At 34.4% G+C, this 21,566-nt stretch overlaps 1 protein-coding gene across 1 annotated transcript; it reads right to left on the bottom strand.

The window, feature by feature from the left end:
- Positions 1–17,561: 17,561 nt before the first annotated feature.
- LOC115433612 (leucine-rich repeat neuronal protein 4) lies at positions 17,562–21,133 on the bottom strand. The gene is made up of 2 exons (XM_030155099.1): positions 20,832–21,133; positions 17,562–20,020 (listed from the first exon to the last, which is right to left on the bottom strand). The coding sequence occupies exon 2, from the start codon at positions 20,010–20,012 to the stop codon at positions 19,275–19,277; it is 738 nt and encodes a 245-aa protein (XP_030010959.1). The 5' UTR covers positions 20,013–20,020; positions 20,832–21,133; the 3' UTR covers positions 17,562–19,274.
- Between the last annotated feature and the right edge of the window lie 433 nt (positions 21,134–21,566).

The raw sequence follows: 21,566 nt of genomic DNA, 5'->3' as shown, positions 1-21,566 counted from the left end.
CCTATTTCTTAGTTATTTAATATAACGTAGTGTGTGAGTCAAGTGTGTATTTATTTCACTCTTATGTCAGCAGTGTTACTACAATATCTTTATAAACAACTTTCAATTTCAATTTTATTCCAATTGTATACAGTATATGATATTTAGAAGAATCTTTTTGTAAAAATGCATTGTGGTGTTATGGATATGTTGATTTTAGGCCTGAAAACAGCAAAAATGTCAACTGTACCTGTCAACTATGTTACCGTGTAAAGGGAACTCAAAAAGTCCCTCAATTATATATTGATTCATCTACTCTTCTACTACAATTCCCAGTGATACTCCTTGGATTCATCTGTATCCATAAGCACTGAGAAGAAATGTGTTCAACATGAATGCATTGTACTCATGGAGGGTTCTGCCATTATCCATACCGGTATTTAACTTGGAGCATAAGTGATGCTTCATAATGGTTTCTACTGGGTGCACCAGGACTGAAACCCCTCCTTTTGTACAAACAGCACCATATACTTTATCATCACTGATAGTAGGACCTGGTTTGCACAGCAGGTAGTTCTGCCCACAAGAAATAAATATGGCCCATCTTGAACCATAAGGCCTTAACAACACATAAATATCATATAAAATTATTTACAACGAACAGCATTAAAAATATACGACCATTGTTCAAATAACATGAAAATATTTGTCATATTCATCATAATCAAATTTAATTCTTTTCCTTCAGAGCTGTGCCCAGTGGTAGAAGACAATTGCGATGCTTCTATGTTTTATCACTTTTATCTAATTGTCTGTTTCTTTTGGTTTTCATCTTTATTTTGGCATTAGTGTTAGTTTTCTTCACAAGGGGGGCTGGCAGAGCGACTCACTACTCCCTCTAGTGGTCACGTACATTCACAGCGACATATCGCCCCATGGCTTTGGTTAAATGTGTTTCAGTGTCTCTGCTGTACAGAACATTTACATCTTTGACATTAAATCAGAACTCCTTATTCTAATCACACTAATGATGCTATTATGTAATTTCTAATTATTTTAAAGTGGAAATGCCAAATATAGTTCCTTTAACACGTCAGTATAATAGAGTACCATCACCATTCTCACCACAGATTACTTTAATGAACTTGGGAGCATATAAGAAGACTGAAATGTTCACTAAATGTATGAAGACGGCAGTGGAGGAAGTGTTTTAAACCATTTAAACCTGGATGACATTGTCTTATTTAAGAACCAAATAATATAATTTTACCAACGCAAACACACACTGTAAAAAAAAAAAAACAAAACTGTGAAAAAATGGTAATATTCCGGCAGCTGGGGTGCCAAAATAATACTGTTAAATAACGGAAAATAACCATCTCATAAAAATACGGTAATTTTCCATAACTAAAGTATAGTTTTTTGCCCTAACTTTACATGAGATTTTGCTTTTTTTTTTTTTTTTTTTTTTTTTTACTTTTTAATGTTTAATAAAGAATATTTATATGTATTAAAACAATCAAATTACCTGTCTATCTATCTATCTATCTATCTATCTATCTATCTATCTATCTATCTATCTATCTATCTATCTATCTATCTATCTATCTATCTATCTATCTATCTATCTATCTATCTATGTATCTATCTATCTATCTATCTATCATTCTATCTGTCTATCTATCTATCTATCTATCTATCTATCTATCTATCTATCTATCTATCTATCTATCTATCTATCTATCTATCTATCTATCTATCTATCTATCTATCTATCTATCTATCTATCTATCTATCTATCTATCTATCTATCTATCTATCTATCTATCTATCTATCTATCTATCTATCTATCTATCTTTCTATCTATCTATCTATCTATCTGTACACAAAAACTGTATTTTGACAGTTTATCAGTGCTTATACATGTTATACATTCACAAAAATACATTCATTCAACATTTTTGTTGTGAAACCTCCCATAATTACACAAGACATCTGTCAATTAAAAAACAAGCCTTGTTAAACTTACAGAACAAATCCTTTTTTTACGGTTAATAGTCAGTAATTTTATCTCGTTTTATTTTATTTTATTTTTTACAGTATTAAACTTTAAATTAACAGTTTAATCTCATAAATAGAAAAGAAATATTTGTGATACATTTGCAGATGTATTTTAACTGTATTTTTCTGTGAAAAAAGAAAACAATTCTTTTTAAAAAAAATGGAAATTTTATGATTATTCACAGTTCCAGTTTTTTCATGTTCTTTTACATTTGACATGTAAAATCACAGTCTGTTCTTATAATTTCATTGATATTTTTCCTGCATCTTAAAAATACAGAAAAAATCTGTAAAATAAACAGTGAAAATTCTGTTAAATTACAGATTTTTTTTTTATTTTTTTTTTATTTTTTTACAGTGCATGCTCTTAAAGTATTTCATCACACATTGTTTTTTTTCTATACACCTTAAATGCATTGCATAAATTCTGAGACACCGTCCATTTCTGTCTGAGTCATTTATCATATTCTTGAATCTTAAATTATCTGCTGCCTCCTGAATGTAAAGTCAACGTTGTCACAGCCGTGAAGCTGCTGATGTTCGGTCTCTGGACTTCTGTCTGTTCAGTTTGCATGTCCTCCTACTTTTCATGCAACTTTTCTTCCACTGCTCAAAGAAGATTCAGTGATGGACTGGCAGCCTGTCCACACTGTCTGCATACCTTCAACCAAATGCATGCTGGGATATGCTTCAGTACCCCCTTGACAATGAAGAAGAAAAAGCTGGTAAAGAATATCAATGTGCAGCAGTACAGGCTGAACGAAGCAGCTCGGGGTTTAAACTGTGGGATTTTCCTCTGAGACGTGAAAGAACATGTGATTTTATGAAGTGCATTAAGACGAGTGAAAACTGGAACAGTTCAGTTGCTTTGGGAGGACAGCTTAACCTCTCAGGGTTAAATACCGCTCTGCTTTGGTGTCCCTCTAGGTTTTCTGCACACTTAACGTTTCAGCTGATGCTCCTGAACTGCAAGTGAAGACTCAGTTAAAAATTCAGGTGTCAAACATCCATTTCTCAACTGAAAGATTCATCAAAAGGAAATGACTATTCACACCTTTACCTGTGACGCTCTGCAGAAATATTAGGTTTTGTTATTGTCATGTTTATGTACTGAGGCGGGTCACATAGATACTGGTACTGAAAAGATACAGCAATTATACTGCGTAAAAACTATAGAAACAAAGAGACGTCATGTTATTGAGTAGATTTACAGCAGTTTTAGTATTAGAATAAAAAGTCAATCAATATTCTGTTCAATATAAAGAATTTATTTCACAAGTAAAGTTAATCAAAAAATAAGATTTACTAAACATATGAAAAAGAATTTATATATTAGATCTAAAGCTTTGACAATGTTTGGTCTGATATATTTTGCATTTCACTCATTTTTCAAGAAATGTGTACAGTAATGGTAAGAAATGGTATTTTTGTGACTCATTCATTCATTCATTCATCTTATTCAAAAAAAATTAAAGCAGCAAAATTTAGTGGAAATTCATGGTGAGTGCCATTAAAAATAATTAACATCCTTACTTTTTTAAATTAAAATTATTATTTTGTTAGATATATCCTAATGAAACTGTTTAAAATCACTTCATGACTTTGATATGCTGAATTCAACTTCATCTTTGTCATGAAGCAACTCCTACAAATTTTTATCCGCTTTTAACTTTACTATTTATTCAATGATCAGGATAGGCCTTCAACAGACTCACACAGCTGTGTCCTAAGACTCAGATCACCATCAATTTACCCATGATCACATCTGACAATGATACACAAAGACTTTGTGTATGTTTTTCCTTCTGTGAAAGAACATGATTGCCTGACATTGATGGTGAAATAGGCCTTGCTTTTTTTTTTTTTCTAAGGAAAATGACCTAAATCTCCTTCTGATGGCTCTATTCTGTGGTTTATAGAGCATAATGATGACTTTGTAGATATTTCATTCATTTTATGGATATTTTAATGGCCAATTTAAAAAATGATAAAACCTTATAAATATGCAAAGTGTTTTAATATTTTTGGCCACTACCGTATACATATGAGGGTTATTAAAAAAGTGGTTGTAATATAGAAAACTGTGGATGTAAGATGACGTGAGAATCATTAATAGATGAATTTTGGACAAATCTAATTCTTCACATTTATTCGTCTGACATACCTGATTGCAAACAAGTTATTTTTCTTTCATATTCAGTTGGGATCTGTATTAACCCTTTCATGCATTGTGGCTCAGCTATTCTACAGCTGTTCTCTTGTATATTCTTGGGTTTTGTTGTTTTAGTTCCATATCAGCCAGCTCAGTGGACACTTATGCACCATCCCATGCACTGCAATTCATACCATTATTGTAACTCTGCTGTTCTTGATGAACCTGATCTGCAGTAACATGTTTGAGTGTAAGTCAATTGCTAGTTGTTATTAGGCTGTAATTCACTTTTTTTTTTTTTTTTAAACAAAAAGTTAGTTGTTTTTTTTTGCATACTGTCTCCATGAACTGAGTAATAACTAGTTTTAGACTATAATAAAATGTGAGAAAACATCAGATTAGCTGCATTAAAAATGTTTTTATTTCATAATTTTCACACAGTTTATCACTTTCTGTTGTTGAATTTTTAAATTCATGTGTCTTTGCTTCAAAAATTGAATGCGTGGTGTCAAGCTGAGTGGGCATTTTTGTAACTCCATAAAAAACAGGTTCATTAAAAGAATTTCTATCACATAGTTTTTTCATGCCTAAAGAGGAATAAAAACACTCAGGAAAAAAAAAAAAATCTTGACTAAGGTTCTCATAATTCATGCATCAAAGGGTTAATATTGAAATATACAGGAAAAAGCTAAATAATTAAACTTAAAGAGCAACAATCCTGGCAGATTCAATTCAGTTGTAATTTTAACTACGATGTGAAAGTCTGTACCCAGGCTCATTCATATAGATTAAATCATTGGGTTATTTCCGTTAAATCTAAATATTTTGCATCTGAATAAGAAGAGTGTGACTCAAACACACAGGTAAATATACGCTCATGTACTTGGTTTGTTTTTTGCTTTTAAAATTGGTCTGTGAGTGATGTTAGAAAAAAGGCAGCATCTTCATTATTTTCTAGTTATTCATTGAATTCCAAAGAAAGTCTCCCCAGAGATGTTTAATTTGTTCAACAAGTCTTTCATTTAGAGCACAAAGAGTCTGCGGAGCAAACGGAAACAGATAAAAGGAAAAAAAGACAAACACACTGGATGATAACATCTGCTCTTGTGGTTGTGTAGATCTAATGAGCGTATTTTGTTTTATTGTGCAGGAAAGATCACAGATTGGCCATGAATATAAACCCAATAGGCAGACTTGACTTCGCTGTGACAGTATTTTACTTTTAGAGCCTCGACACTGGCACAAGTAAAAGAGAATGTCATGATTTCTGACCTGTGAAGTCACGTGATGTCTGAAGGAGCAGGTGTGTGTTTGTGCTTGTGTTTGTGTTTGTGTGTGCTGATGCCCAAAGTGATTGATAACTCTCCTCTCAGTTTCAGCCTCCTCAGCTCTGTCCTGCATAATGCCAGGTTGCCATGGTTACCCGAGCTCCTCATACAAGGAAATGGAAAAGAAAAAAAAAAAAAAAAGGGAAAGACTTTACCCTCCTTTATGAAATGCTCTCACTGAGGAATCCTGGAGAGTTGAGAGGAGAGCTCTGACCTGCCTATCGAGCTCAGAATGAATTTTTTTTGCAAGAGGAAATAGTGATGGAAGGTAAACCTGGAGCACCTACTTCAAACACAAACTCAGACGTTCTCTACGGTTGAGCTGATTACTACTGCAAACATTTTAATCCCTTCAAGGAGCAACTAATTTCCATCTCCACTACATTAGCGCCTAGTGCATGCCAAAGGTGGCTTTGATTTCTTTGCAATAATGACCTCTAGTGGCTCCTGTGAAAACAAAGACCAGCAGCTCTGATTCCCATTGAACCTGCTCTGAGTGATGTCTGGATGATGAAACATGTCACACTCTTGTTTTTCATCAGCGCTGATGCCTGAAATAAGAAATGCAATCGAACATATGCCCTGTTGCATTTACATAAACCCTGATCATCCTGCCAGTGACATCAGGGTTACACTTACACACATGCACGTTAATCTTTTTATTTACAGAGTTGTGGTTTGAGCCAAGACAGGCAGACTGTCTTAGACGTAAGTGGAGTAAACAAGATGAGATGCCTGAAGGAGGATCAGTTTCTACAACCACCCACTTCGACCCTGAGTTTCCTGTGGTACAGGCCGCTGCATGACCCAAACTCCTCCTGAAAAAAGCAGTTTTAATGTTGAACTACACCCATCTCATGCATTTATTCCCTTTCTTCTTCTTTGTAATTATTGCGCTGTCTATAATACTCATATAAATGAATGAAAAGGATATCTTTCTACATTTAAATAAAACCATTACACGTTCAGATTTATTTGCACTGAGCGAACAAGACAAGAAGTCTACTTTCAATAATGGACGCTGATGGATGACTGACCTACTTTAACATTTTATGCCCTGTAAAAGCTGACCCCAGCGGGCACAGAAGGCAGCTATTAGTGCCCCTGCTGGTGGAATACTAATAATAAAAAATAACACTCATTTTCCCAGCGCCAAATGCAAATTAATTTTTCATGAATAATTAAATGCGTGAAAATGAATGGCAGTTAAATAGGTACCAGTACAGTGTTATGAGATGAACATAATATTACAACCTACAATTACTTTTGTTGCAGTAAAGCCTCTTTAAGCCGCGGATGCTGCTGTAGAAATACACCCAGAAATGCAAAATGGCTTTTATCTAGGAATAAATAATCCTTCTGTACTCAATGTCACATTCACTGCAGAGAAAAGACAAAATGAAGTAAGCAGTTCCTGAGAAGTGATTTCACACTTTTTGGAAACTCAACACATGCGGAGGCAGAGGGTCAATGGAAGTAAATTAATATATTTTTTCTCCACTCGTGCCACATGGTATCACTATTATTCCTCCTTTGTCCATCAATACAAAGCAGAAAAGTGAAATATTACTAATTTACTCAAGTGCAGGCTTGAGGTAATTGCATCTATTTATGTGGTACTTCTAAAAAAGAAAGAAAAAAAAGAATACATGAATAACTAAAAATACTGCACTTTACAAAGTGTTTCAACAGACAAAAGCACAGACAGTATGATCAGAAGGCAATGTAATAAAAAAAAGAAAGAAAAAGAAAATAGAACGACAGTTTAAGGCCAAACAAAAATGACAGCGTTTAGGTATAAATTCAGAAAAAGGGAAAACAAAAAAAACAATGGTGGAGATGTTAAAGCAAGATACTAAAGTAAAATAAAGTAATGAATAAATAATTGAAAACAAGAATGAAAACAATAAAATGCATTGAAAGCAATAAAGTAACAATAAAAAGACTGTAAAAAGATTTTTTATTATATGCCTCAGTACTTCAGTATAAACACTCCAACATCATCACATTTTAGAGGGAAATCACAGTCGTCAAAATCTCTTTTCATGGTAGTAGCTAATATTTTCCTTTTAGAACTTATAATTATTGTTGACATTTTTATGCATTTTACTGATTAAAATGTACAACAAAAATCACTCTGCATCAACGAGAAAATGCGTCTTACATTACGGAATTAAAATTTTATTCACAGCATAGTGTGCTACAATTGCATTTTTTTTTTTTTTTTTTTTTTTTGGCCAGTGGGTAAATATGAATGTAATATAAGTGCAAGCGGCATTTTGTTGTTGCTTTGTTAATGTTGCATATAGGGGCTGTTTTTAAATTAAACATATCACTGCTCTGAGATACTTTAAGACAATCAGTGGAGCTATGTGATCTATTTTACTGCATGTAATTAAACATACTTGCTCAGATAGTATGTAATATACATTTACATTTATGCATTTGGCAGACACTATTTTTTCCAAAGCGACTTACAGGGGAAAAACCAAAATAAGATAATAAAATACAAGAATAGATTAAAGACATAAAACAGCTGTACAATTAAAAACTGTGTCGTACAGAAGGATAAAAAAGCAAAACGATAGACTAAAATACAAGAATAGATTCAAAAGATAAAAAAACAGCTGTACAATTAAAAACAGTGAAATGAAATGAAAATACCAAGTAAAACAACAGAATAAACATAATAGTACATTTAAAATGGAATGTTTCAAAGTGCTAGGACAGGAGGTGCTCTCTGAAGAGATGGGTCTTTAAGAGCTTCTTGAAGACAGGCAATACTGTAAATTTAAATTTCTATTTTTATTTTATGTGCTGTGTGTGTAATTACTGTTTTACTGTTGGCTGCAGATACAAAAGTACATTTTAATCAGAATCAGAATCAGATTTATTGCCAAGTAATTTTTACATTACAAAGAATTTGTCTTGGTTCTGTTGGTGCAAACAGTTAAAAGAAGCAGATATCAAAAATAAAATTAAGAATAAGAATATAGAAAAACAGAAGTGTTTGCCTTCTTAAGTGAAAAGAGAAAAAGGTATTATATACATATAGTGTATATGTATATACACTAACGTATGTGCTGAAAACTTACTGTCCTTTACATAAGATACCACAGTGCATCTTATCTTATCTTATCTTATCTTATCTTATCTTATCTTATCTTATCTTATCTTATCTTATCTTATCTTATCAAAATAAATAATATTTGAGTAATTTATTATTTTATTGATTTTTTTTTTCTTTTAATTTTTTAATTCAGCTTCTTTACTTACAAAGGGGAAAAAATCTCTATCACTTATATTGTTGAATTGGGGAATAGAGGCGCCTGAAACCAGCAGCTTTTTTAGTGTTTATGTTGTTTCAGTGACAGTAAACACTACAAACAATATGTATAAAATGATGCATCAGTGGTGATACCTTTGACTGAAGTTTCCTCTTCTTTCTCCTGTGTATTCAGACCTTGTATCACAGGTTTTCATGTGACCAGCAGAGGGCAACAAGATGACTGCTCCTCCTCTGGAGCAGCTGGAGATCAATGAACAAAGGCCTGGTAACTGGGATTTGCTCTATATTCCCACTTCGATGTATGGTCTTTAGAATAATACTAAATAAGAAAACACTGTAAAGTTTTACCTGATGTTTCCATGTGTCTCCTCACAGATAAATATGCACAAATGTTAATACTGTCTGTGAAATGTTCATATCCACACTGAACCTGATCCTGTTTTAATCACACTCAGAATGTCAGACACCATGTCTGTGTTTAAGAGAGTATCACAGCAGCTTTTGTCTTATTGTCTGATCACCGCTAAAAGATTATTTTGATGTTCTGGAAAAAGAAGCAAGTTCCATCTTTTATGGCTCAAGAAAATATCTGAGACCCCTCACCTTGAAAAAATAATGGTACATATTTTCATCTGTTACCTGTGAAATAACCCTTGTATGTGCCTTTTATGCTGTTTACCTAATTATTTTACATCTCACCCTTCAAAGTGACTTAATCAGGTTTCCGCTTGGACCTCCTTTTGCCTTCAGAAGTGCTTTAATTCTTCAGTTCAATGAGATGCTGGAAATGATCTTCAGAGGTTTTTGTCCATATTGCTGTTAAATTTGCTGGCCATTCATCCATGATGTGAATATCCTATTCCACCACATTTCAGAGATGTTCTAATGGACTGAGATCTGGTGACTTTGGAGGCCATTTGAGTACAATGAATTCAAGAAAGCAGTTGAATGTGACCTGAGCTTTGTAACTTGGTCTGTTATCCTGCTGGCGGAGGTGTCAAAAGTATCCGCATTCATTCCTCAGGTAGAAGTATAGATACTGGGGTTTAAACAGACTTCTGTAGAAGTTGAAGTATCAACTCAAGCTTTATACTCAAGTCAAAGTGTAAAAGTACTGTTCAAAAAGTGAATGTAAGGGGGAAAAAAAATGCTATTATGACAAAAGTTTAGGTGGTGCCACAGGGGCCTATAGTGCACTACCCCACCTCCCAAAAAAACATTTTTCTAAAGGCAAAAATGACTATAATGTTGAAACATTTGGGATGCACTAGTCTACCTGTTTCAGCCACATATATGCCCATTGAAGATGAATGCATTTTAGTCCAATGCAAATGTATTAAAAAAAACATATATGTGTACTACTGAGCATTAACATGAGTTTCATGGAGCTGAGGACATGAGGACTGGTGGAATATAAGTAATGGAATGGTGGAAAAAGTCAGGTGAGATGGATTGCATCCAAACCAAGAGAGTGTTGGAATGGTATATGTATATATCTGGATTTTTTTTTTTTTTTTTTTTTTGAACAATGACAAGCCGGAATGAAAATAAGCTGAAATGAAATAGGAGTAACAAGGCTATTTTTTAAAATGTAAGGAGTAGAAAGTACAGATAATTGAAAATGTAAGGAGTAGAGGTAAAGTACAGATAACTAAAATTTCTACTCAAGTAAGCTAGTGAAGTATTTGTACTTCATTACTTGATTCCTCTGCCTGCTGGAGGTCACCTAGGCCTAAACCCTAAACCCTAACCCTAACCCTAACCTTAACCCCAAAGCCTAGCCTGTGACGAACTGGTGAGAGACAAAAAAAAAAAAAAAAGTTTAATCCTGATTTAATCGTATCTGTGTTTATATGTACGAATTGATAAAGTTGCAGGTTGTGGTAAAAATAGCAAAGCAATATCTATTTTTGTGTGATATGACTCAGTGGACTGAATCTGTCCTCATATGTGATACATGTCATAAAGACCAAAGCAGTTCGTCATGTTGAAGCTGCAGAGACATCTTCACACTGTGAAAAAGGGGTGTCTGAAAACACGATAAAAACACTACATCTGAGGAAAAAGGTACTCAAAACAAGTGAAATATCTGTTCATGCACAGCAAGATAATGTCCCTGGATAAGATTTCTTGAATTTAGATTGTTAAATCCAGAAATAAGCATGTCTACAGATGTATGAACACTTAAAATAAGTAACTAACTCTTAAAACAAGATAAATTATCTAACACTTCTAAATCTAAGTTTTTGTTTTTTTTATTTTGGTAAGAACCAAATAATTTGCAGTGCAGTGACTTTGAACAGACTCTGGATAGAGTCAGTTACATCAGTCTCCAACTCCACAACCTTCCATGTGTAGTATTTTTATTTGTGTACTTTCACACTCTACAACAGTTTTATTATCTTATGAATTGACAAACATCACAAGCAAAAACTTGTCTCTCACTACTAACTGTAATCCTTTTTTTTTTTTTTTTTTTTCCAAAATTAAGTCCTATGTGGCACAAATGGAAGAAATGGTGCTTCAGCTCTCTATAGGAAGGAGGGTGGGTGTGTTAAAGGTCCGTTTTTTTTTTCTTTTTTTTTGTATGTGTGCATTTAGTCACGTTTTTATAGCTATCACTTATGTGTTCTAATTTTGATCTTTAAAAAAATAAATTTTGTCCCACATTTAATACATTTTTCTAATAAAAGAGATTTGTCAAACAGACAAATAAATAAATAAATAAATAAATAGTAGACTTATTGGCATAGAAATTTAATTCACCTTTATGCCACTACTGCATCCAGAGCTACTTACAAGACTCAGTTTTCATTCTTTTCATTTTAACCATTAACCACAAAAATGAAGTGTCACACACAACATACTCAGATATGAGCAAAACTCAGTGAACTCAGTAATACGTAAAAAGGGAGTGTTTTTTTACGTGACAAAACATTTACTTGTAAATTCCAAAATCCTCACAATTAGCTGATTCACAGTTTTACATCGGCCTCTTTACCAGAAAAGCAACATGAGTCATTGTATCACTGAATATGACTGCAGTGATTCAATGTGACTTGTGTCTTAGTTTGTCAACATACATTCCTGCTGACCATGTTGCAAAACCTGCCTTGCCACAGTAATCTGCTTTTTCCCCTCACTGAAAAGGAGAAGACAATGCACAAGAGGATAAAAATTGCAGAGGAACATCTCCTACACACATTCTGCATCATATCTGGGTTTCCAGTTTAGTCCTATAATGTCAAAACACAGACTTGCATAAAAGACACTGAATGCCCTGGAGATGTTGGATATTGTTGAAAAAGACAGACTTTTTACACTTACAACCACTGAAGCACAAAAAAGGAACTTATCATAAAACTAAAGCAGATCATAGCTTGCATGTATCCTGAGTTTTCCGACAGTATAAGATTTGAGCTCTTTGATACATTTCTAAGACACAAAATGAAATAATGATAAAGATGGCTCCTCTAAAAACAAAACAAAACTAGATCATATGTCTCTCTCAGTGGTCTTCTTTTTGGAGAAACATGGACATTCTCATCAAGTCAAGTCAGTTTTGTTCTCATGGCTCTATACCATCATTCACAAATCTGCCTCAAGCGGTTTCACGGTCTGTACAATATACAACATCCTCTGACCTTTGACCCTTGGTTTAAGGAAAACCTCCCCCTCAAAAAAATCCTGTAACCCTCACAGACCTAAACAGCCACAGGCACTAAAAGCATCTACTGATCTAAAGTGTTCAATAACTTTATAAACCACTAACCCTGTTAATACAGTTAAATAATTCAGGTAAAATGCAGTTTCTCAGCTTTTCACTGGTATCAGATGTTTCTTATATGGACATTCAGAGGCTCCGTAGTGAACATGGAAACACGGTCATCTTCTGCAACATCGATCCAACAGTAAAACCCATTTTAAAATAATAATCTTTGAATTTACTCTGAACTTTTATGAACATATTCACAATCAGCAAAATTAAAAATAGAAAAATATCTTATCTTTACAGAAAAAAGTACAGAATGTATTGCACTAAATTTTGATAAATCACTTAACCTATAAAGACCCCAATATCTACCAGCAACCAAAAGCATCTACTGTTCTGAAATGTTTAATACACTGCAAAAATCTAAATCTTACCAAGTGTATTTTTGTCATTTCTAGTCAAAATATCTCATCACACTTAAAATAAGACAGAATCACCTAAAGAGTAACTTGTAAGTGAGATATAAGAATTTTTTTAGACAATAGATCTTGAAAATCTTATTTCAAGAAATCTTACCAAGATAATTTTCACTTGTTACCATAACAAACCAAACCAGCTTTATTTATAATGCACTTCAAGAACTTTACAGCTGGCCAAAGTGCCACACATGAAACATAAAATGAGGCATTAAATAAGTAAATAAGTAAGTAAAAACAGTGATAACACAGGGTGCAAAGGGGCTAAGAACAACAAAATACAACCATCATAAAAACAACAGACAAAATAAAATCTGATAAAAGCAGCATAAAATATATATACAAAAAAAGAAACATGCCACTCATTGATTAAAAGCCAATAAGAAAAAGTGTGTTTTTAGACGTGATTTAAAGACAGGCAGAGACTGAGCCTGTCTAACATCTAAGGGCAAGGGGCAACAACAGAAAACTTGTTTAAAAAAAAATAATAAAAAAATCTTGAATTAAGAAAAAAAAATAAAAAATAAAAAAAATCATAAATTAAGCCAAAAAAAATCTACCAATGAAACAAGTAAAAATGATCTTGGTAACATTTCTTGAAATAAGATTTTCAAGATCTATTGTCTAAAAATAAGTTCTTATATCTCACTTACCAGTTACTGTTTAGGTGATTATTTATTATTTTAAGTGTGATGAGCTATTTTGACAAGAAATGAGAAAAATGCACTTGGTACGATTTTGATTTTTGCAGTGTGCCAATCCTATCAATCCATGTAAATAATTAGTGTAAAATACAGTTTGTCATCTTTTCATGGTCATCAGATATGACCCATTTGGATGTTCAGAGGCTCTGTAGTTACCATGGAAACACTGTCATCTTCTACAACATTGATTCACCAGTAAAACCCATGGAGTTGGATCAATGACAGTGGATGGAAACACTAGGTTTATATTCAGTTAATGATACATTTTACTGAAAAAGTATTTTTCTTCAGTTTTCTCTGTTTTTGATATAAGAACCCTTAACTTTAACCTGAGCTTTTATAAACATCTACATGATCAGTAAATTAAGTATAGGAAAATACCTGATTTTCACTGGAAAAAATGCAAAATACAGAGAATAATATTATAATAAATGGTGATAAATCACTTAGGAGAGGTTAAATAGAGAGAAAAATGATTTGGAAACTGACACAAAAGTAGCACTGGGTCTTTATGGATTAAGAAAGGTAGTAACTGAACATAGTCATAATTCTTTAAGGGTTAAATGATGCTAACTTGACTTACTTTTACACTCTAAAGGTAAACATGTACAGTAGTTCATTCACATCCTCTATTTTCTTATATGAATGGATATTTTTTGTAGTTAATTTCTAAGCATTAAGAGTTCATTTGTGTTTCTCTGCATCGTTTCTCTGATATTGTAGTGTTTTTTTCAGGCTGTCAGGTCACAGCTACAGTCAGATCCATAAGTATGTGGACAATGATGCCAGTTTTGTCATTTTGCCTCTGGACGATGACCGCAGTACACCACCAGTCCAACAGAACATTCTTTTCAGTTACTGAGGACTGAACCGAGGAAAGAGAGACCCCTGAACAAGTAGAGAAGCAGACTGGGGAGGAAATTCAGCGTTCGATGAGGTCCATGGGATTCAGACTTCAGACAAAGGATTCTAAACCAAGTATTAAAATCAATCCTCATATTTATAATGATCTTAGTTTGTCCAGTTACTTTTGAGTCTCTGAAAATGGAGGAACTATGTTTTAAACAGCTGTAATTCCTCAATGGTTAATGCAAGATTTTTGTTAAAATCCTTAAATTGAAGCTGTCCACACTTTGACCACATGTTTATTGCTTCATTCCAGATCCAATATAGTGGTGTACAGAGGCAAAAGTAAATCCTCTGTATCACTGTCCAAAAACTTATGGATCTGAGTGGGTGTCTGGTTTAACCCGTAAAGACCCAAACAGCCTGTGGTGACCAAAACCATCTACTGATCTAAAATGAAAAAACCCGGTCATCTTCTGCAACATCGATCCAACAGTAAAACCCATGTGGTTTGATTAAAGACAGTGGTTGTACTTGTTTTGCGTGTAAGTAATAATACATGTTGCTGAAAAAGTCACTTTTTCTTAATTTTTTTCCATTTTAAAATAATAATCTTTGAATTTAGTCTGAAGTTTTGTAAAGATCTACATGAGCAGTAAATTAAATATAGAAAAATATCTAACTTTTACTAAAAAACTGCAAAATGCAGAGGATAATATTAGATTAAATTTTGATAAATCACGTAATCTGTAAAGACCCAAACATCCACCAGCAACCAAAAGCATCAACTGTTCTAAAATGTTTAGTACACTGCAAAAATCAAAAATCTTACCAAGTGTATTTTTCTCATTTCTAGTCAAAATATCTCATCACACTTAAAATAAGACATAATCACCTAAAAAGTAACTTGTAAGTGAGATATACATTTTTTTTTAGACAATAGAGCTTGAAAATCTTATTTCAAGAAATCTTACCAAGATAATTTTCACTTGTTCCGTTGGCAGATTTGTCTGCTTAAATTAAGCAAAAAAATAAAATAAAATCTTGAATTAAGCAAAAAAATCTACCAGTGAAACAAGTGAAAAAAATTATCTTGGTAAGATTTCTTGAAATAAGATTTTCAAGATCTATTGTCTAAAAATAAGTTCTTATATCTCACTTACAAGTTACTGTTTAGGTGATTATGTCTTATTTTAAGTGTGATGAGATATTTTGACTAGAAATTAGAAAAATACACTTGGTAAGATTTAGCTTTTTGCAGTGTACCTGTTGATCCACTAATCCTATCAATCCATGTAAATATTTGGTGTAAAATGCAGTTTGTCATCTTTTCATGGTCATCACATATGACCCATTTAGATGTTCAGAGGTTCTGTAGTGAACGTGGAAACACTGTCATCTTCTACAACATTGATTCACCAGTAAAACCCATGGAGTTGGATCAACGACAGTGGATGGAGACACTTGGTTTTACATTCAGTATTTGATATCTTTGCTGAAAAAGTCGCTTTTTCTTCAGTTTTCCCTGTTTCTGATATAAGAAACCTCAACACTAATATGGGCTTTTATGAACATCTACATCAGGGGTGTCAAACTCATTTTCTTTCGGGGGCCACATTCAAGCCAATTTAATCTGAAGTGGGCTGGACCAGTAAAATATTAGCATGACAGCCAATAAATAATGACAACTCCAAATTGTTTTGGTACAAAAAATAACATTCAGCTATACCAATATTTACATTTACAAACTATCCAAACAAAAAGGATGTGAATAATCTGAAAAATGAAATTTGTTAAGAAATGTAAGTACAATTTTATCAATATTATGCCACGACTAATCATTTATAGGCTACATGTGCATTGCAGATCAGGTCTATGAAGGCACAAAACATGTAGTAACAGGCAAAATATTGTTAAAATTGCACTTAATTTTCTCTAGACATTTCAGATTGTTCATATTTATTCAGGTTATTCACATTTTATTGTTAAGGAATAGTTTCTTAATGTAAATATTTTCATAATTTAACGTTTTTTGCTCTAAATCAAAGAGAAAAAAATGGTGTTGTCATTATTTATAGGTTATTATGATATTATTTTTTAGCTTGATGCTGTAACTTGCACTTTGGCAATTCATCTCGCGGGCTGGATTGGAAACTTTGGTGGGCTGGTTTTGGCCCCCGGGCCGCATGTTTGACACCCGTAATCTACATGATCAGTAAATGAAATATAGGAAAATAAATGATTTGCACTGAACAAAAGCAAAATAAAGAGAAAAATATTACATTAAATAGTGATAAAGCCCTTAAGAAAGGTTAAATAGAGAGAAAAAAAAATATTTTAGAACTGCCACAGAAGTAGCACTGGGTCTTTATGGGTTAAAACAGTATTGCACTCAATTTAGTATTTTTCTCTCACTGCTACACATTGAAGTCTGTTTTACAGCGACTACACACAGTCTGAATATTGTGTCATAAAAGCAGCATCTTCAGGCTATTTCAGTCACTGAAATGAACTGTCTGTTGTGTCTGCAAATTACAGATGTTAAATGACTTTCATACAGCTCTTTGTGATGTAAGTTGAGCTTTGCAGATGAAAAAAAAAAAAAAAATGGAGACGCCGGCAGCGGTGGAACGACTCCATGGCACCATCCGCAGCAAAAAGGAATTAAAACATGGCTGTGAGACATGCAGATGGTGGCTTGAACATGAGATAAACTGGGAGGATTTAAATATTGGACTTTCTTCTCTCTTTTCTCATGGTGTCTGTAAAAGCCCGGAGCTTCTCATCAGCCCAGCGCTCCAAGACTGGGACTCTCAGCTGCAATAAGAGATGCCTCACAAAATCCATATCCGCTGAAAAGGCATTGGTATGACAGCTGGAAAAACAGCGCTGAACACTTGTGCTCACTGACACAACTTCCGACAATTAAACAGATGGAAAGAAACACCCTTATAAAAAAAGAGTGAAACCATATTTTGGCATATGGGTGGAATCACAACACAGACAGAGTGTTAGTTCAAGTGATTTCTTAACATTTATACACAGTTAAACATTCTGTGTCTTCAGACTTATAAGGAAAACAAAGGATAAATGGCATCAAATGTCCCTGTACAAAAAAACTAATGTTCATAAATACAGTACAAAACTCACACCCACATCACTTATTTTCACATCTTTTGCTTTTACAATCACACATAAAATGATCATCTCTCACAGAAAGATTGAAAATAACTCTGCTATAGTACTTTTTTTTTCTATTTATGGTATGTTTTGACAAATTTACTGCTACAAAACCCCCCAAATAAATTACAAACCAACAAATAAAACAATATAATTCGACTGTGAATCACCAGTCATTGTCTGTGGTGATATGTGTTCTTGAATCTATCGAATAAATCCTCTGAAAATGAAAATAAACTCCTATTTTGTAGTGTAGTTGTAGTTTGACTTCATTGTATCCCTTGCTCTATATGGACAATATGGGTAAAGGATGAATTAACAGGTTTTTTTCTCTAAAAGAGTACAGTAAAGAACTGAATCTGTGTCCATTTTTTAAAAAATATACATTATATGGACAAAAGTATTGAACACATCACACCTACAGCTTGTAGGAATTTCCATTCGTGTTGATTTGATATAAATGTTCATGTCAGTTGTTGCCAATAATTATAACAAAAAAAAGTCAACTTAATATTTCAGTTAAGTTTAGAGACTGATTTTTCTTCCAAAGTGAGTTGAAGGAAGCAGGCATTACTTGTGGTTTAAAATAATCATTTATAGTCAGAACATAAATAGAATATAAATATACGTGCAATGGTTAAAAACATTGCAAGGTAAAAAAAAAAAAAAAAAAAGTGAGGAGTTTTGCAAGTGTAGATGGCAATGTAAACAAAATTAACTCTAAGAATGAAGTAAGAATGTTATATTTTGCAGTAGTTTTACACCCCAGTGCCCTGTTATTATTAAAATACCTGAATTTAAAGGGTCCCACTAGTATTGTCCATGCAATGTATTTTATCCACTCAGTTGTTTAGTACACAGTTGTCCATAGAGTTGGAATAAAATATTTTTTACCTCTTCTCATGGAATGATCGTGGCAGGGTGAGTTATTCTTAAATGTAACTGGGGCTCAGAATGTAATCATGGCATCTGTCAAAGGTGAATATTGATGTGTATAAATAGGAATAAAAAGAATGTATCTAAATTATTCCAACTTTATGGGCAACAGTGTAGATGCACATAGTCCATATCCTGTTTAAGCTGTGTCCACCAAACAGAAACATAGATTGTTTTACTTAGAAACTTTTACCTAATGTTATGAACTGAATTTCCTTTTTTGACGATATGTGATATGTGCAGACTTTCCCAACATTGTTTCAAATGTGCTCAAAGATCATGTTTTTAAAAAAATATTTGGAATAAATGTCACAATATACAACACACACCAATGCTCAGATATTCTAATAACATACAGTATGCAATGCCCTTGAATGCATCACTAAGTGCTTTTCAACTTGGTGTCTATTTGTAACTGCTTCGTGTAACTACCAACATGTTCCACTGACGTTGAAGCATAAGAAACATGATTGTGAAATGATAAACCATTAGTCCTCTGGCTGTTTCTGGAAGTCTCCATGTGCATAAACCCTCAAATGTAATTATGCTGAAGAGTCTCATGGGAGGGAGTCTTATCTCTGAGAGTGTCCTGTCCTGCTCTGTGTTCTGTTCACTGTGTTGCCGCTGTGTCATGCATAGAGATGCTCGTCTCCTGCTTCCGTTGCCTCTTGTGCCTCCAGAGCAGGATGACCATCAACAGCAGCAGCAGCAGGAAGCCCAGAGCCCCTCCGATGAGCCCGGCAATCAGAGGCAGACTGCTGTCTCTGGGCTGGTACATGCTACATGCACTTTCACTCTCACCGACCTCATTCACAGCAATAACACACACCTCAGTAATGTGATCTACATTTCCCACACCGCCACTCCTTCTCTCTAATCCAAACCTTTGCTTTTCTTGGCCTCCTACTGTCACTATAAAACCTGTGATATTAGAGGTGGGCGCGCACCACCACACTACGACCTCTGACCCACTCCAGGACACTGATCTCAGTGTAGGAACCTGAGGAATCTGATCGTGTGGAGTGAACCCCGGACACAAGCAGCCAGTGGCGGCTTTCAGTTCAGCACAGGGCCGCTGGTTCTCAAGACACAGGTTGTAGTCGCACAGTTGGAGGGGCCCCTCATGTGTAGTCCCTTCGTCTGGTGAAAATGGGGTGACTGTGGTCTCATTTTCCCCGTAATCACTTGGGTCAACCACAAAGGAATCGCTAGAAGAGTCGGGTGATCTCTCAGGTCTCGTAGGAATCGTCCCTGCAGCATAAGATGTTGTCGGCAGCAGGGTAAAACCTCTGATGAGAGCCAGGGAAATGATCAGCAGGGGAAAAGAATGGTCCCAGCTGGCAGCCATACTGCTGTCTAGAGATCACAGAAATTGAATTCCCATCATTTTATTGCAAGGTCTGTTTTTTTGCATTGGACTGAAAGTATTTCAGCTTGACAAGTATCAGCCCCTTGGGTCTCCAGCTGTATGTATATTCAGCTATTCTGCTTCTTTGTTGAGAACCAAAGAGTCTGAATAAGGACATGTAGCATCTCTCCCCTGATACTTCTAGAAATTAAATGAGTGCAGTGGGAAGAACTGTGACTTCTATATGAGACTTGTTTATGCTTTTTCCTTAAAAGCATAAACCAAGTCTCAAACTCAACACAGACTTGATTTAAGTCTTGAATAAGCAGGAGACAAGAATGTGGACACTTAATAGGCTGAACTGTATTATTCTGTGGCATGTTTGTTAATGATTCATAGTCTTGTATACAGAACTGGTACAAATAATCCTCATGTGTTAATCTTTGGAGATACATCAGACTAATTCAGCATTCCAGCCTGGATTGCACAACAGGTCCAAATGCTAACACACCCAAGTCATAGCGGAGCTCATTCAGCTGGATCCAGTTACAGGAAAGCTGCCAGTGTGAGTTCCCCAAAAAGTCACAAAAACATACCTGAATTTGTGCTCTGTGGTGAGAATTCAGACAGGCAGCAGTGAAGCCTATTTAATAATCTCAGAATGAACCTTTGTGTTTCATCACGTGAGAAGCCGAAAAAAACTAGAAACCCACAATGAATACTAATTCACTTTGTGCTCTGTTCTTGCCAGAGTGGGAGTCTATTTGCTCTGGTGAAGGCATGAAAAATATGCAAAATCTCAAAAGATAATCAGCTTACCTGTTGCTTGCAGAAGTTGGTAATCTTTATGAAAATAGCTGTTTTCCTCTCTCTGTCTTTCCTCCACATGCTCTGTCTCTTGGTTTTTCTCTCTTTTTATATTTTTCCTTCTCCCCAACAATCACCTCCTTCTTTCTGCCCTCCCACAATCCCCCCGTGTTTCTCAACCCTTCTGCACCAGCTCCACCTCCCTCCCTGTTAAGTAGTTCAGTCATATGAGTGACTGACTATTTACGCACCGGTATTACTACATCATGTCTGTTTAATTTCTGGTTAAATGAGCCACATGCATTCTTATTGCATTCCTTTTGCAGGTTTTCAGAGCGTGTCTCACTTGTTAATGACCTCTTGTCTCCCTTTTAGGGGTGGAGACAATTGAATAAGATCAGGAATTCTCTGCATTAGGGTTTTACTTCCTTCAAATGTCATCTTTTCTTATATGGTGGTGACTACAGGCAGATTAAACCCTCCTGTTACCATCCAAACCTCCAAGTAAGTAACATGTACTTGGTTGAACTCACTGCACTAAACTGAAACTGTTTTGCAGCTGTTGACCAGATACTGGAAATGAGCCCATACGTAGACTTACTCAGAATATAATGAAACTCCTGGGCTTCCCAAAAAAACAAAAACAAAGAATGAATAAAGAAACAGTAAAGAATAAAGGTAGCGCTAACTGTTTACATCACAAAAATAAAACACCACCATATCAGGATGGAGGAAAACTAAACTAAA

This window comes from Sphaeramia orbicularis, chromosome 14 (genome assembly GCF_902148855.1).
Source record: "Sphaeramia orbicularis chromosome 14, fSphaOr1.1, whole genome shotgun sequence".
Taxonomy (NCBI): Eukaryota; Metazoa; Chordata; class Actinopteri; order Kurtiformes; family Apogonidae; genus Sphaeramia; species Sphaeramia orbicularis.
Note: the sequence above shows the minus strand (reverse complement) of the source record. Positions and strands in the feature narration are given on the sequence as shown.

What these genes read in the sequence shown, in the direction of transcription:
- LOC115433612 (XM_030155099.1), bottom strand. Translation starts at nt 20,012, where the DNA reads ATGGCTGCCAGCTGGGACCATTCTTTTCCCCTGCTGATCATTTCCCTG.